At 45.8% G+C, this 17,550-nt stretch overlaps 1 protein-coding gene across 6 annotated transcripts in view; it reads right to left on the bottom strand.

The window, feature by feature from the left end:
* Positions 1-17,550, bottom strand: part of LOC122792271 (kinesin light chain 1-like) — a 1,642,552-nt gene that overhangs the window by 36,777 nt on the left and 1,588,225 nt on the right. For all 6 annotated transcript variants that reach the window (XM_044060030.1, XM_044060024.1, XM_044060029.1 and 3 more), the window contains one exon: positions 9,112-9,169. In XM_044060030.1, coding sequence (XP_043915965.1) covers positions 9,112-9,169 — 58 coding nt within the window. The remainder of the gene's footprint in view (positions 1-9,111; positions 9,170-17,550) is intronic.

Here is a 17,550-nt window from a genome sequence, read left to right as displayed (position 1 = left end):
GCGGGACAGAGAAACTTTAGAAATTGGCTTGCCCAAATTAAATTTTGCAAAGGAAATAAACAACTGGTCGGATTGCCTATGACCAGCCGTCCTGTTTAGATAAAATCTAAGTTGCCTGTGGACATCTAATGAGTGAAGCTTATATTCACCTTTGTTTTCATATTTAGAGAAGAAAACAGGGAGGTTAATGGACTGATTAATGTTTGCTTCAGAAGCGACTTTAGGAAGAAAGGACGGGTTGGTCCTGAGGTAGACACGGTCCGGATGAAATACCAAGTAAGGAGGTTTAGCTGATAATGCTTGAAGCTCTGAAACTCTCTTGGCCGATGTAATGGCTACCAAAAAGGCTGTCTTGTAAGACAAGAATTTGAGATCCACCGTAGCCGCTGGTTCGAAAGGGGGGGGGGCGGTCAAGGCCTGGAGAACCAAAGAGAGGTCCAAAGGAGGAACCGCTTGTTTTACAGGGGGCCTGAGAAGAAAAGTACCTTTAAGGAAAATTTTACACAACTTGGCTGACATAAGAGGATTAGAGTCATGGCCAATGTGATAATGAGAAATTGCCGCCAGTTGTACTTTGACTGTGGAACTGCTGGCACCATCGTTAAAAAGAGTGGTTAGAAAGTCAAGCACTAAGGGGAGAGGAACCGTGAAGGGATTCAGGCCTTGCCGCTCCGCCCACAAAGAAAACCATTTCCACTTGCTGCGGTAGACCTTCCTAGTGGACGGTTTATGAGCTGCCAAATACCGGGAGTCCTGATCAAGAGTGGAACTGGAGCAGCCAAGCGGTCAGCTTCAGGTTGTCCAGATTCGGAGGAGGTATGCAGGATGGATGGGATATCAGATCCGGAATGGGATCTAGAATCCAAGGAGGATTCACTGAGTGAGACCTTAGGAAGGGGAACCAGATCTGTCGAGGCCAAAACGGAGCAATGAGAATCATTCTGCAACCCACCCGAGAGGCTTTCTGAAGAACTTGGAGCATCAGAGGCAAGGGTGGATAAGCGTACAGAAGACCGGGTGGCCAAGCATGCACCAGAGCGTCTCTTGGGGAACCTCCGGGAGGAGGTATCAGAGCGAAAAAACTGTCGCACTTGGTGTTTGAGGGAGAGGCAAAAAGATCGCATGAAGGAGTTCCCCACCGTGCGAATATGCGTTCCGCTACTTGACAATTGAGAGACCACTCATAAGGGGTCAGAATGGTGCGACTGAGCTTGTCCGCCAGGATGTTGGACCGACCCGGAATGTGCGTTGCTATTAGAAAGCGGTTGGTGGAGATTGCCCATTCCCAAACTCTCATGGCTTCTCGACAAAGAGGGTAAGACCTTGTTCACCCTTGCTTGTTGATGTACCAGACCACAGACATGTTGTCCGATTGAATCGCAATTGTTCCCAAGGGAAGAAAGTCCTGAAGTGCTAGCAACGCTAAGAGCACTGCTCTCATCTCTAGAACGTTGATATGCAGTAAGTTCTCTGAATCGTTCCACGTGCCTTGGACGGTCCGGCCCGCAAAATGCCCCCCCCACCCGAGGCGGGAGGCGTCCGTGGTCACCGTGGCGAGAGGGGGAGAAGCACAAAATGGGCGGCCCCTGTGGAGATCTGGGGAGTGAAGCCACCACAAGAGGGACCGCTTGCAAGCCTTGCTGATCGCAATGGGATGATGCATAGGGAGAGCAAGGTATGACCACTGTACTAAGAGAGTCCACTGTAGGATGTGCATATTGAGCCTGGCAGGAGGAAGAAGTGCTATAGCAGACGCCATGGACCCTAGAGCCCTCAGGACCAACTCCGCCGGAACAGAACTTGAGTGGAGAATGGCCCGCACCTGGAGCTGCAGATTTTGAACTCTGTCCGCAGTGAGGAAGGCTCGTAAACTCCTTGTGTCTAGCCTGGCCCCTATAAAATCTAAGAGCTGTGTGGGTGCCAGGTTGGATTTCTTTGTATTTATTGTAATGCCCAGAAAAGGAGCAAGATGGAGAAAGGAGTCTCGCGCCAATAAAAGTAGATGCCTTGTTGGGGCGGTAAGAAGCCAGTCGTCCAGGTAGGGAAAGACCTGCACCCCTGAAGCCTCAGGTGGGCCGCTACCACTGCTAAAACTTTGGTGAACACCCTGGGGCTGTGGTGAGACCAAAGGGAAGGACCCGGAACTGGTAGTGACTGGCTCCCAGCCGGAAGCGGAGGAACCTCCTGGAGCGCCTGTCCATCAGGATGTGGTAGTACGCGTCTTTGAGGTCTATCGAGCACATCCAGTGATTTTCTCCCAGAAGGGGAGAATAGATTGCAGAGTGACCATTCGGAATTTTCTTTGGGGACTGCCAGATTCAAGAGAGAAAGGTCTAGAATTGGTCTTAGTTCCCCCGTCTTCTTTGGCACTAAAAAGAACCTGGAGTAGAACCCTGATCCGATCTGGTCCGGGGGGACGGGCTGGATGGCTCTTTTCTTTAGCAGATGGCCAATTTCTGCCAAAGCGGCCTCCCGTTGACCGGGTGGAACGTCTGGGAGGGAATTCAACTTTGGAAAGTGAAGAAAGGGGATGCGATATCCTCTGGATATGATTTGGAGAACCCAGCGGTCTGATGTTATGGACTCCCATGCCGCTAGGTCCCCCGGAACGTCCCCGACTGCCTCCAGAGTGGAGCAGCCGGGCAACCCCTCAGGGTTGCTGCGCGGGCCGTTCAGAGAAAGGTTCCCTGGACCCGAAGTTTCTGGGAGCCCCTCTGCCTCTAGGGCGGCGTCCTCCCTGTCCTCCTCTGCCACGGAAGGACTGGTTGTCCGGAGCAGGCTGGGACTGCTGCGACTTCCGGAACCACATCTTCTTCTGACCCTTTTGGTTCCTAGAGTAGGGCCTCTGGGGTGCAGAGAAGCGGATTCCGACGGCAGACAGCGTCTTCCCATCCTTCTCGCTCTGGGTCAACGTTTCGCGAATGGTTTTGCCAAAGAGAGCAGAACCATCAAAGGGGGCGTTCGCAAATGACGCTTTGAAGGGCTCAGAAAAATCACAGTGACGGAGCCAGGCCTGACGTCTAGTGACTAGGCCTGCCCCTGCGGCTCTAGCGGCGCCTTCGGTAGCGTGGGCGAGTAGCCGCATACCGCTATTAGTAACTGACCTAAGAGTGGCCATGCGGGTGGAGTGCAGCACCCTGTCCTCCTCCGACATGGACTCTGGGGGAGATGCAGCGTATTCTTTAATGAGATCTCGCTGCATCCTAATGACGTGTGCCAAGTAGTTCAGCCCTTACCGAGAAGGTCGCTGAACTAAACATCCGCTTCCCCAAGCGGTCCATCATCCGAGACTCCTTGCTCGGGGGATGGACTGAGGGACTCTCCTGAGCAAGTTCCCTCTTGGTGGCCGACAACATGGCATCTACCGGAGGCCCCTTACTCCAATGGGCACGGTCGGACGGTGGGCTAAGGATCCTATCGGGCCTCTTAGGAATTGGCTCCACGGTGTCCGGTTCCTTCCACACCCTGGTGGTAATGAGGTCCACCAGGGGGTCAGCAGGAGGGGACACCCAAGAGGTAGACGGGCCCGCTTCAAATGCCTCCAAGAACACGGACTCGTCCGAGGAAGACTTGGGGGCAGACCACCCCCCCCTTATACGGAGCATTTCCATGATGTCTCCAAATGAGACATCCTCGGGGTGACCGTGGGGAGCCTTCCCCTTCCTCCAAGTCCGTGTCTTCCGTGAGAGACTCGGGGGAGTCAATGTGCCTCCTTTTGCACGTATGCTTGCGAGGGACATCCTCTGGGGGGCTATCAGAGGACTCCTCGCAAGCAGCAACTTGTTCCATTGGAGCAACTTGGGACACAGAAGCGGGCTGCCCCAAGGGCCGGATGGTGGAAGCCTGGCCCAGTGCAGAGGGAGCGCGGGACGGAGCCGAAACAAGTGCCGGGGGTCCGGAGACCCTCAACAGGGCCCTCTCCACTACATCAAACGCCGAAGGGGAGCCGACCTCGACCAAAGGATCCGACAATTGGCTCCCCCTCGGATCCAAAGAGTGGATCGGAGCCGGCGCCGCCGGATCCGGCGACAGTGCGCCCCGACACAGACGGCGCCGAAGGGGCACTGATCCCCCCGGATTCGAGGCTCGGATCCAGGCTCCGAGAGGTCGGATCCGATGCACTCGAGGGCAGGGTCGGATCCGAAGTACAAAGTACTATCGGCGCCACCCACCCCGGCTCGAGCTGCTCGGCTCCAGCTGCTCCAAACCCGGATAGGGGTCGGAGAAGGAGCAATCGGTTTGAAAAGGGTGTTGAGCTCCCCAGAGGGGAGGCAAGAGCACTCCCATCTGCATCTGGGCCTGGATGAACCTTCTCATCATCCGGTCCAGATCAGCATCCGAAAGGCTATCGTGGATCTGCGAGGCTACCGAGGTAGGCCTGGAGTGCCTCCTCGATAGCCTCGACGGAGATCGGGTCTCCTCCTCCTCAGGTCCCGTGAAAACACACAGGAGACCGGAGCCGAAGGAGGAGACCGAGCCGACAATGGAGCCGACACGGGCGGGCCAAACGGAGGTCTCGGCCCACCGCTTATGGTGCTTCTCCCTCCGGTCCCTTTTCTTAGCATCCCTCTCCTCCGAACCAGAAACGGGAGGTTGAGTCCCAGGAGGAGGAGGGGTGCCGCAGAGGGAATAACCGTAGGCACGGTTACTCGGAAGGAGCGGAGGTCGGAGCCGAGTCCGCGTAAAAGGCCCGCCAAAACAAGCTTGGACCTCCGCTCCTTCAATGCCCTGGGGTTGAACCCTGCACAAATGGAACATCCAGATGTGAGGTGTTCAACCCCCAGGCATCTAACACACCGAGTGTGGCCATCAGCTGGGGAAAGCTTATGGCCACACTTGGAGCATTTAGAAAATATAGACTTAGGTTGGTCTGCCATCCTAGTCTAACAAAGTAGTTACCAAATTAAAGTAACTAAACAACCAATACACACACAGGCCCAACACACACACTCTACGCCAACAGCGAGGGGAGGGATAAAACTTTTAGATTAACTCTAAAAAGAAAAAATATCAAAGGGGAAACCTACACTTTCACACAAAAAATCAATAAAGACTTCAAAATTCTGAAATTTAACAGTAAAACTACCACTTAGCTTGAGAGCTTGAGAAACAAATCCAGTCACCATGCGCGGCAAACGAGATCTGAGGTCATGAGGGTAGAGCAGGGCATTATGGGTGAGGGGAGGAGCTGAGAGCTTAGATCCATAGCTGGAAAACCATGCCGGTTCGGATCCGATATCGGATCCATAACCCACAGGTTGCAGACAAATGAATCTCCTACTTCAGATCAAGAACTTACGGTAAATTATTTAGGAATAGTGTTATGCAAAAATATAAACAAAACAATATTAAAAAATTATAAAAACATTACTGAAACAATAAAAATATATATAGAAAAGTAGAACAAACTTATATTAACTTTTGAAGACAGATTGCAATTAATAAAAATGGTCTTACTGCCAAAAATACTATATGTAACATTAGCAATACAGTTAATTCCTGAAAGATGCATTCTTAAAGAAATAAACTCATGTTTAATAAAAATTTTTATGGCATCCCAAAAATAATAGAGTTGCTCTAACTCATCACATTAGACCCTGGAAACAAGCAGGATTGAACTTCCCAGAAATAGAAACATATATAAAAGCATCTGTGCTTAAAACTACAATAGACTGGATAAACCCAAATTATTTTGCCAACTGGAAAGAATTAACATTGGCTATATTAACAAATTAATTTAATCGGTTAAAAACATTTTAATAGTAGACAAATCAAACCCTGGTACATACTATGCATATGTATACAATATAATATAACAAATCCTTCTAAAACAACAGTGATTAATCATTACATCAATTCCTTTAGGAAACTTATCAATGCAAACGTAGATCTAAAACTTTGGTTTGAGCTTTTAACCCCATTTACCATCACTAAGAACTTTCCTCACAAAATTTATAGGGAAACAATAACCTCCTGGGAACAAAATGGATTCTTATGCTGGTTTCAATGTGTAAATAAATTAAATGTTTTAGATATACATATGATAAAAACTGCTTACAATATTCCAACACAGGACTGGTTAACCTTACAAAACATTCTAATGTACACTCAAGATTTATGCAGATTAATTAATAATTCCTCATTTAAATATATTCCAAATCTAATAAGTTTTCTGTATGAATTTATATTTAATAGTTGTGAAAAGAAAAATTCCATTTCAAGTCTATATAAAGAGTTAATAACATATAAAACAATCCCAAACCATCATACTGGCAGTTCTTATCAAAAGGGCAGTCATTGCAGTTACCAGAAGACATTAAAAGTAACATCTAACTATCAGTTAATTGCACCTCTAACACACAGTACTGGAAAATATTTAACTGGAAATACTTACATAGAGCATTTTTAACACCAGATAGAATTAAAAAGATTAGTACTGCTACAAATGTTTTTTTGCTGGAGGTGTGAAAAGTCAAAGCAGACTGGATTCATATTTTTTATGAATGTAATAAAATTAAATCATATTGGAATGGAATCAATCATTTTTTACAAGCTTTATTTAATGAATACTTTACCTTAACTAAAATATTGATAATTCTAAATGTAAATGAAGGTCTCTACCTGAATAAGACAAATATGTATTTGTTATGGACAATACTTGCTATTTCTAAGAAATGCATAACCAGAAGGTGGAATTCAAATACACCCCCGACCTTGGAAGAATTCTACACTTTACTGAAGACAACTGCATTGATGGAAATAAAAATCAAAGAACTACGAATCTATCCCAGGCCATTGGTAAATAATCCTTGGAAGAAAGTTATATCTTTGTTGGACACTGCAATAATCAATATTGTATCTCTGATAACTGATGTGTTAATTCTATATTTAATAACATACAGTGTATATAATTGAAAGTCAGGCTACTGTAAATATTGTATATAGTTGTTTAAAATATTTAAAAATATTATGTAAATGTTATTTTAATTGAAAATAAAAAAAATATTTGAGGGAAAAAAAAGAAAAATCTTGATGATTGGATGGGAGATAGGAAATTCACCCCGGGGATCACTTCTGTGGCTCTGATCGACAGTGGCACAGGAAAATAATTTTCTTGGGTGGCGAAAGCCAGGGTACCTTTTGGCTAGGCTTATATAGGCCCTAGGGCCAATAGCCTAGTACATACCTATGAACCTATGAATAGACCGGAGACTCAAAGGACTCCCAAATAGCATGTAGAATGGGAAGCCCAAAATCAGACCCTCTAAATTCTTTAATTTAAATGGTTAAAACTTTAACTTTGGTGGGGGGGGGGGGGGGGTCCTGCTGATGTCAGAACTGAAGCCAGTATTTCTTAGATCATGCGTCCCAGTGACTGAGATGAACAAAATGAAGTAGTAACAGACTTGCAATTTGACAAGTGTGTGGAGAAAAGGAAGACTACTTAGATGGACAATGACAACCTTCCTTGCTTGAATGATGCTACTTTATGCTCCTCAATCATACTCAAGATAAAAGATGGACCCTATCTGAAACACATAAGATATTGCTTCGGCATTTCAACAAACACATTTTGTACTGCCTTTTTCTTCTTCTGCAGTGGGTGTTAAATGTGAAATAAAAGTTGAGTGTCTATTTTTGTCAAACTAGTCAATGGCTGCACCTATTCAGTAAAAAGTCAGGAAGGAAAATAAGAAACATTGACTGGTTAAATGAAAGATAACACTTGCTGCAACTATTAACTTCAAGTCATAAACTTTAGTCATGTTGAAAACTGTGGAAAAGACTGAAAAACTACCAATTTATAATTATGCCATCGCAAAGCTGACAAGTATTCAGTGGATGTCAGGGAAGAGAATGTTGCTGCACTGCATCAACCTCGGTCAAAAAAATGTTTTCTGTATGTTAATTCCTTTTGTAAGAGTGGAGTAAGTCAAATGTGTAACAAGCAACTCATTATTATCAGCTGAAGTGAATTCAAGAGGGAAATTTCCCTTACCCTGAGGTGCAGCAACATTAGAGTTATACTAAGCAAAGGTTTGTGTGGGAGGAAGTGTTGAATTCTCAAAATGGCATTCAAACAAATGTTCTTGAGTTAGATGACATAGATCCCTGTAACAGCATCATAAATTAAGACCACATTTACCTGATCAAAAGTTGATGATCCTGGAATGTTATCACTCGTACTGTAGGACATGTAAGGATAACGGTAACATCCTCTGATTGGTTTCCAGCAGTTCTCCTCTGTTTAGTGGCTTATCCCAGAAAATAGCTATTTTATGGAACAGACTTCCTCTGAATATAAAACAAAGTAGCTCTCTGACCCTCTTTAAATGTAACCTGGATGAATGGATGGGCAATCATGATTACATCCTGGGTCTGGCCCCTTAAGCCCTCATTGAAAAGGAGTGAAACTATGTAAAAATCAGTCATGTCAATGGGTATCTATGATTTGGGATATTGTAGCTAGGCTACTAATGGTCCTCTAGATTGACAGACTAGTATTAACCTATGAACCTATTAGCATCCAATATAATCTCAACCTGACTATAAATACAACTTCATGCAAGAGCACAGCAAACTGTACATAATTCCTTATGGAAAGAATTCTTTACGATGTGCAGTCACTTCTTTACCAGTCCACATTCTCACACTCTGGTTACAATTATTAAGAATAAACACCATACCATCATGCTAAAGGACATGTATGTTAATCATCTCTGTGACCATCTATCAGACAGCATTTTAGATGACAAATATATTGCCTGCCTTACAGAATGCTATGAAAAGGATACATTCTATTATTTCATTATAGCTTTCTGAAGCAAGGATTCCATTTTGTGACTATGCTTAGGGTACAGATTAGAAATAGTTATAATTGCTCTTAAATCAACAGAGGGACACAGTTAGTTATGGAAACATAAGCGAAGGGCCAGTTAAAGAAAATGCCACCGAGAAACTAAATGCCCCATCATAACATACATTTGAAACCTTTTACAGCGTGAAATAAAAAGAGATCCTTAAATGCCATCACTTTGCTAAAACATAATAAAACCAAGTACATATTTTTCTTAGTTAGATTTGCTGTTTAAATTTTATAAAACCTCTTACCCGAAATGAGTCCTCTCCTGTTCTATTCAGATGATTCAATGAAGATGCACGTTTCATGCTGAAAAATAAAGAATAAAGCACTTAATAAAAATAAATTCAAACTGTACATGAATGAACTCTCTAACTTTGGTGCAGATTTTTAGTTGAATGACCATGTCCCACTAATGCAGCCCTTTTGTACAAGTGCTGCTATACATGGATCTGTGCTCAGTAGCATAATGATCTCATAACTGCAGATGTAGTTTAGAAAGAATAATGTGCATCGTCACCAGTACCTAGGAATGTTGTTATCAAAGTGACATTGCCAATTTACAGCCACTTTGACTTCAGAGCAGAAGATAGTGCTCTCACCAATCAGTTGTCCAGTCTTACAGCATGCCATTTTATATGACATTCCATAAAACTAACTTAGCTGTGGACTTGGGTGCCATTTTTTTTTATCTTGCAGTGCTTCTCACTGTGTATACAGCCAAATACTTGATATTTGAACTACCATAGAAATGCAGTGCTGGTGAAGACTTCTAAAAAATCTTACTTTACTACATGTATGCAATGTACATTAACAACAGACAAGCAATGACAAAAATAAATGGTGTTTATTTATTTGGAGTTTGCACTCAGATGTGTGGCACACCATGCATAGTAAAACTGCAGGGACTCTGACAACTTAGAGACTTTTCCTGCAGTTATACATAGTCGGCTCTGCCTGCAAGGTTGCAATGCAACAGGCGCAAAACTCATGTTATTATTTAATACAACAATCATTAAATTAAACTCTGGGAGTACAAATGCTTGTGCTTCTGAATAAAATCAGTCCTGATTTAAATTAGGTAGGGGTGTATGTGTGTATGCTGAGGGGACCACTAGCTCAAAAGATCTCTGATAAACTAAAAGGTCATCACATTCACTTATTGAAATGTGGTGAACAGTATCTGTAAGCCTGTATGCTTCAAGATAAACATGTCAATTAACCAAACCTGAAGAACATTTTTCTACTAAAATAACCTTGATAGCATCGACCTATGCACTAAACAGATAAGAATTTTACAATCCAAGGCAGGCTGGGAGCTGGTACATTGTTAATTTACTCAGTAAGGATGCATAACCTTCTACCATTTCCACTCATCTAGTTGTAAACCCCTCCCTTTATCTGCTTTTCATTTTATCTTTGCTTCCTCCTTTAATCCCAGCTCTTATCCATCAAATGCTCAAGCCTTAGCCAATCTTATTTTGACAGAAATGACGCGTTCTAACCCAGTCCCTTGTTCTAAAATTCTTATTTCTGGTTTAAAGCCTGTGTGTTTTACTTTCCAAAAGACCCCTTAATCTCCACTTTCCTATTTCCAGGGTCTTCTGCTGTACCATATACTTCCTGTTATTACAAATATACTTCTTCCCATTTCAGTTCTCCCATATCTCCTGACCTTCAATCATCTCCCCCGTTCTTTTCTTAACTTCACTGACCCTTGCCTGACCCATTCTTCTTTTCCCCAGTTGGATCTGCCCCCGCTACCCTCAAATTCTTCCCTTTTCCTCTTACCTCCTTGTCCTAACATGCCCATCTAGTCTTGCACTCCTTGTATTGATGCCCACTGTACTAGCCAACTTATATTTTCTAAACCTGGCACACTGCCCATCCTGTCATCTCGTTATTTCCTCCAAGTCTGTCATGGCCTATTTTTCTTCTTTTCTCTCTATAACGTTATGACATTTATTCACTGCCCATCCTGCCATCTAGTTATTTCCTCCAAGTCTGTCTTGACCTATATTTCTTCTCTTCTATCTATAAGAAAAGATATCACATTTATTCACTGCCCATCCTGCCGTCTCATTATTTGCTCTAAGTGTGTCTTGGCCTATTTTTCTTCTCTTCTCTCTGTAAAGTTATCACATTTATTTTGACATTCTTGTACTTCTTTTGAGCCTCATCACTGGAAAGTGACTAAAATATACTATTCAAGGATAGTAACAGCTCTTTATTTAATGTATTTGTTAACCAAATAAACCCACTATGCTCAGGGTATTCTTCTATCTGGTTCAGAGTCACACTGAGGGAATAAAAATAAGAATTACAGAGTGAAGTTTGCTAGTAGCACATAGCTTTAATCCTCTGCTCTAATCTACAAAGCATACTACACAACTACTTCTACTTGTTAAAATATGCCCTGCCCCCTCCATCTCTCTCTAGCAGTCATTTTTTAATTCTTAGTTAAGCTGCTTATAATGTTTCTGCAGCATCCCCCATCAAGGTTTAAACTCTCAGGCCTAGGTACCCATTACTCTCTTCTATGTCTCTTTCACAATGGCTACCCTAGGGACTCTTTATAAGAAGGAGTATTTTCCTCAGTTACAAGCCAGCTCTTATTACCCTTTGAATTCCTTAGAAATGTTCATAAGTTTAAAGAGTGTCAATCATATATAGTCTGATATTAAAATGCAATCATTTGCAAACAGGTTAAAGTATACCACTCCGAGTTTGCTCCCTTCTGCTCTCCCAGCATACCTCAAACACTACTCACTAGAAGTTCAGTAATTAACTAGATCAAATAGATGAGGAGACAGGGGGCACCCTGCCTAGTGCTTCATCCAATGCCCACTGCTCCTGAAGTGTCTCCGTGCACCTGCTAATGCAGAGTTTTTATATAACTTGTTTCTCATGTTTCTAGAAGTACTCTCGCAAGCCTACATCCCTCTAAACCTCAAAGGGATCCCCAATCTAATGAAATAAACCGCTTAAAGACATTTTTATATCAGAAAATAAGAAGTTATGTACCTACCATAACGTTCCATGTTAGTTGTCTTCTCTCGCCTTCTTTCTTGCTTGATGGGTTCGGAGCCGATCCCTCGGCTCCGACTCGGCACTTGCTTTAGCTCGAGAACTCCTTTTACCAGCTCGAGGCAGCCCCATATCCCATGATGCAAGGCAGGAAGTACCCAGATCTCGTTTGTTGACAAAAGGGCAATAACACCAAGCATAAACAAAACTTCCCAAAGGAAGAAGAAACTTACAGATGGAAAAAGGACCAGGTCTGAATGGTCTTAGCATAATAGTTTCTTATACAAGGTCTGTCCAGGCCAGGGGGAAGGAGGGAGGGTCGAAGAAAGAAGGCGAGAGAAGACAACTAACATGGAACGTTATGGTAGGTACATAACTTCTTAATGTTAAGTTGTCAATCTCGCCTTCATTCTTGCTTGATGGGACCGCGTCCCTAGCACCTCTATCCTGGGTGGCTCAATGGAACAAACTCTTGAGGACTGTAGAGCCAAAACTGGCTCTGTCCCTGGAGGCCAAGTCCAATTTGTAATGGGAAACAAAAGTGTGAGGAGTGGCCCAAGTGGCCGCTGCACAAATAGTATCCAAAGGCAGTCTAGCTTGAAAAGCTGTAGAAGTAGCTAAACTCCTAGTTGAATGTGCTTTAGGTTTTGAGCACAGCTGTTTTCCCCTGATCGTATAAATTTCAGTGATGACCGAAGAAAGCCATCTGGACAAAGTCACTTTAGAAACAGGAAGGCCTTTTTTTTTTATCCGAATAGGAAACAAAAAGTTGATCAGATTTTCTAAATTTTTTTGTTCTGTCCAAATAATATCTGAGCTGACGGTGGACGTCAAGATAATGTAGCTTTTGTTCAGCTCTATCTGAATAGTTAGGAAAGAATACGGGGAGATCAATGGATTGATTCAGATTGTTTTTTGAAGCGACCTTAGGTAAAAAGGATGGATTAGTTCTCAAAGATACTCTGTCTTTGTGAAAAATCAAATAGGGGGGTCGAACTGAAAGAGCATGAAGTTCCGACACCCTCCTGGCAGATGTAATAGCCACTAGGAATAAAGTTTTCCAAGAAAGATATTTCAAGGAACAAGAAACAGCTGGCTCAAGGGGAAGAATCAATGATGTCAGCACCAAATTTAGATCCCACTGAGGAGGAGGATTCCTGACTGGAGGTTTTAGTAGGAAAATTCCTTTCAAGAAGGCCCTGCAGAGTCTATGGGACATAATATTATGATCTGCTATCCCGACATGAAAATTAGAAATAGCAGCCAACTGAACTCTGACTGTTGAAGAAGAGGAGCCTGCATTAAAAATCTCTGCTAAGAAGTCCAGAACTGCCTGAACAGGGGCAGTGAAAGGATCAATATTTTGGGCCTTAGCCCAATAAGAGAAACGTTTCCATTTGCTTGTGTAAATCCTCCTGGTAGAGGATTTTAGTGAAGTTACTATGATATCTCTAACTGGGTTAGAGATCAAAGGAAGCCTGGCTAAGGAAGGAAGTGGAGCAACCATGCTGTGAGGTTGAGAGAAGGAATTGACCTGTGCAGCTGACCGGATTGGTGAATCAGTAGATCTGGCACTGGGTCCAGATGCCACGGCTGCACCAACAGGTGACGATGGAGGAACGGGAACCAAACTTGTCGAGGCCAGTAAGGGGCAATGAGAATCAATTTGGCTCTCAAAACGGTAGCTTTCTGGATCACCTGAGGGATCAGAGGAAATGGATGGAAGGCATAAAGAAGTCCCTGGGGCCAATCCTGGGTCAGAGCGCCTCTGGGGGGATGGCCTGATAGAGGGAAGAGGCTGAAGAAGTCTGGACATTTGCTGTTTTGGGGAGTAGCAAAAGATCGCAACATGGACGACCCCATTCCAGAAAAATCTCTTCCGCTATAGATTGCTTGAGAGACCACTCGTGAGGCATGAGGATAGCTCTGCTCAATCTGTCCGCTATAATGTTGGTTTTCCCAGGGATATGCGTTGCTACCAGAAACCGATGAGAGGAGATCGCCCATTGCCAAAGTCTGAGCGCTTCGACACAAGGGGTAGGACTTGGTTCCGCCCTGTTTGTTGATATACCAAACTACAGACATGTTGTCTGTGTGGACTGCAATTGTCCCTACGGGAAGAAAGTCATTGAGGGCTTGCAACGTTAAAAGCACTGCTCTCATCTCCAGGACATTTATGTGCAGATGGTACTCGAACGGTTGCCACGTCCCATGAACCATCCTGCCCTGATAATGACCCCCACCCGATCAGGGAGGCATCCGTGGTGACAGTGGCTATCGGGACGGGGTACAAAGCACCTGCCTTGGTGAACCTGAGACGATGTGATCCACCAAGCAAGATGTTGTTTGCATGTCTGTGTCACCAGAATCTGGTGACGCATTGGGAGTTGCTGGTATGACCACTGTGTGAACAGCATCCACTGAAGGAGGCATGTAGAATCGAGCCAGGGAAGAAGAGTAATGGCCGCAGCCATGAGACCTAATACCTTTAGAACCATTCTGGCCTGTACTTTCTTGCTGGCCAGAATGATCCTGACATGAGTCTGAATGTCTGAAACTCTTTGTTCTGTAAGGGTAGCTGACATCCTAACAGTGTCTAAGTTTGCCTATGAAGGTAATAGACTGGCAGGGCGATAAGGATGACTTTTCAAGTTGATTGAGATGCCTAAATGAGAACAAAGGTCTATTGTGTAATCCCTGGCTTGTATAAGCTGATGCCTGGTGGTGGCTGACAGGAGCCAGTCGTCGAGATACGGAAACACCTGGAATCCTTGACGCCTCAGGTGAGCCGTGACCACTGCCATGCATTTGGTGAACACTCTGGGGGCTGTAGTGAGACCAAAGGGCAGGGCTCTGAACTGGAAATGAGTGGACCCCAGCCGAAGCGGAGAAATCTCCTGGAGCATCTGTGAATTTTGATGTGATAGTACGCATCCTGAAGATCTATTGAGCACATCCAGTTGTCCTTCTGTAAGAAGGGCAGAATTGACTGAAGAGTGACCATTCGAATCTTGTCTTCCTGACAGACTTGTTGAGTCTGCTGAGATCCAATATTGGTCTCCAGTCTCCCGTCTTTTGGGGCCCAAAAGAACCTTGGGTAGATTCCGGGCTCTGAATGGTCTATTGTAACTGGCTGAATGGCTCTTTTTTGCAGTAGTTTTGCGATTTCTGACTCTGCAATGTCCCTTAGACCGGGTGGTACATCTGGAAGGGAACTTGAGGGAAGGGACTTTCCTCGAAAGGAATTATGTAACCCTTGGATATGATCGACTGTACCCATCTGTCTTGAGTGAGGGAATGCCAGGCTTCTGGGTACAGTGATAATCTTCCCGACTGCCTCCAAGGAGGGACAGCCGGGCAACACCTCAGGGATGCTGAAAGGGCTTCTCAGGAAGAGACTCCCTGTTGCCCTGGTTCTTCGGACCCGCTCTGCCTCTAGAGCGGCGTCTGTTGTTGTTACCCCTCTGCCTCTAGGGGTAAACTGACCACGTGAATCGGCGTGACTCCTTGGGATTTACGGAACCACATCTTCCCACCCTTCTGTCCTTTGGGATAAGGCCTAGAAGGGGTGGAAAACGGACTCCAACAGCAGAAAGAGTCTTGCCGTCCTGCTCACACCTGGTCAAGGTTTCCTTCACCTGAGGGCCAAACAAAGCTGACCCATCAAAGGGAGAATTTGTGAAGGACGCCTTAAAGGGATCCAAAAATCACATAGCCGCATCCAGGCTTGGCGCCTAAGAGCCACACCTGTGCCTGCGGCTCTACTCGCTCCATCAGCAGCATAAGATATTAGCCGCATGGAGGAGTTAGCAATGGAATTGAGGGTTCCTAGCTGCGAAGCAATCTTTTCTTGGGCCCCTGCAGCTGTAGGATCCTGAACTACTTCTCCCAGCTCCTTCAGGATATCTCTCTGGAGTCTGGTGAAGTGACAAAGATAATTCAGCGAACGCATAGCAAAGGTCGCTGAGGAAAACATCCGCTTGCCGTACCTATCCATGGTCCTAGAGTCCTTATTAGGAGGATGGATGGGCACAAAAGGATCTGCAAGTTCCTTTTTGGTGGCCGCAGCCACCACCATGGCATCAGCGGGGACACCCTTGGTAAGGAATTGTTTGTCACTAGGGGCAGTTATAAATTTAGAAGGCCTCCTAGGGACTGGCTCTACAGAGTCAGGAGCTGTCCACGCCTTTCGAGCAATAACCTGCATAAGGGGGTCGAAAGGCGGAGACACCCAGGAGGTGGAGGGCCGAGATCCAAACGCCTCTAGGTATACTGACTCATCCTCAGAGGGATTGTTGGTGGGCCAGTTTCCCCTCTGTTTCAGAAGTTCTAGGATGTCTGAGAAGGAGACATCCTCAGAGGGGATCTAGGGGATCCCTCTGACTCATCAAAGTCAGTATCCAAGTGACAGACTCGGGGAGTCTACATGCTTCCTCTTACAAGTCCTCTTCCTAGGAGGATCTCCAAACATCAGGAGAATCCTCGGAAGAGGGGAAATTCCCAATGGGGAAACCTGAGGCGGAGGATCTCTGGGTCCTGTAGCAAGAGAAGTGGCAGAGATGTCAACAGGTACAATAGAGGGAGGAGCTACGGGAAGAGACTGCTGACTGATACTAGTGGCCAGTACACTCTTCATCACCTCGAATGCTCCTCCCAGGCAGGTCCGAGAGGCCCGCTCAAGAGCTAGGAACTCCAGGGGCCACCGAAAGGGAAGTCTCCGAGGCAGATGTCGGAGCCGAGCTCACCAAGGCCGAGGCTCCAAGGGGAAGAGCGGGCTCGGACAAGGGTCCGATGCCACTCACCCCCTCGGAGGAGACCATGGAAGCCCGACCACCGAATCCCTCTAAGGAAGAGGAGATAAGAGTAGGGGCTGAAGGAACAGAAGGGGGTATCCGTCCTCCAGCCGTAGCAGTAACCAAGCCCGAAGACTCCAACTCCAAGCTCTGGGATAGAGTTGAAGGAGGAACTGTAACGGGGTGTGGACCAACAGTCGTCTGCTGAGACGGACTGTGTAGCATTTGGGCCAGTACCTGTGACTTGAGCAATCTACTGACCACTCTCTAGGTCATGATCTGACAACCTGGATGACCTTGAAGATCGGCTCCGATGGCTCCGCTCCGATAGAAGAGGCAAGGCCGGAGCCGAAAGTATCGGCTCCAAGGAAGGAGACCTCGACCTCTTCCTGGAATGGGCCATCGGAGCCGATATTACTGATCCTGTCGGCACCGATTTCTCGGAGCCGGCAGAACATCTCGATGTATCGGCTCCAGCCGGAGCCGATACAGCCACCAAAGTAACGGTGTCGGAGCCGATCGGAGCCGACACCGATGCCTGTGCCACATGGGTGTCGGAGCCGACACCGATGCCCGTGCCACGTGGGTGTCGGAGCCGGTTGGAACCGACACCACAGTGGTCAAAGCAGATTCGGCACCGATAGCCATCGGCGCCGAAAGCTTAGTGGATCCAGAATCGGGTCCAGCCGGAGCCGATCTCGACTCTATACGAGTCGGAGCCGAGGCCACAGGCTTAGAAACAGAAGCCTGGGTCTTGGCAGGTTTAGTTGATTTTTGTGGGGCCGACTTAGCCGGAGAGCCCTCCGGCTTAAGAAGACCCCTGAGAATCAACTTATTCCGTCTCTCCTGCAGGACTCTCTGGCTGAAGGA

This window comes from Protopterus annectens, chromosome 1.part2 (assembly GCF_019279795.1).
Source record: "Protopterus annectens isolate FY-2018-M chromosome 1.part2, PAN1.0, whole genome shotgun sequence".
In the NCBI taxonomy this organism is placed as follows: domain Eukaryota; kingdom Metazoa; phylum Chordata; order Ceratodontiformes; family Protopteridae; genus Protopterus; species Protopterus annectens.
The sequence above is the reverse complement of the archived record's forward strand: the minus strand, read 5'-3'. Positions and strand labels throughout refer to the sequence as shown.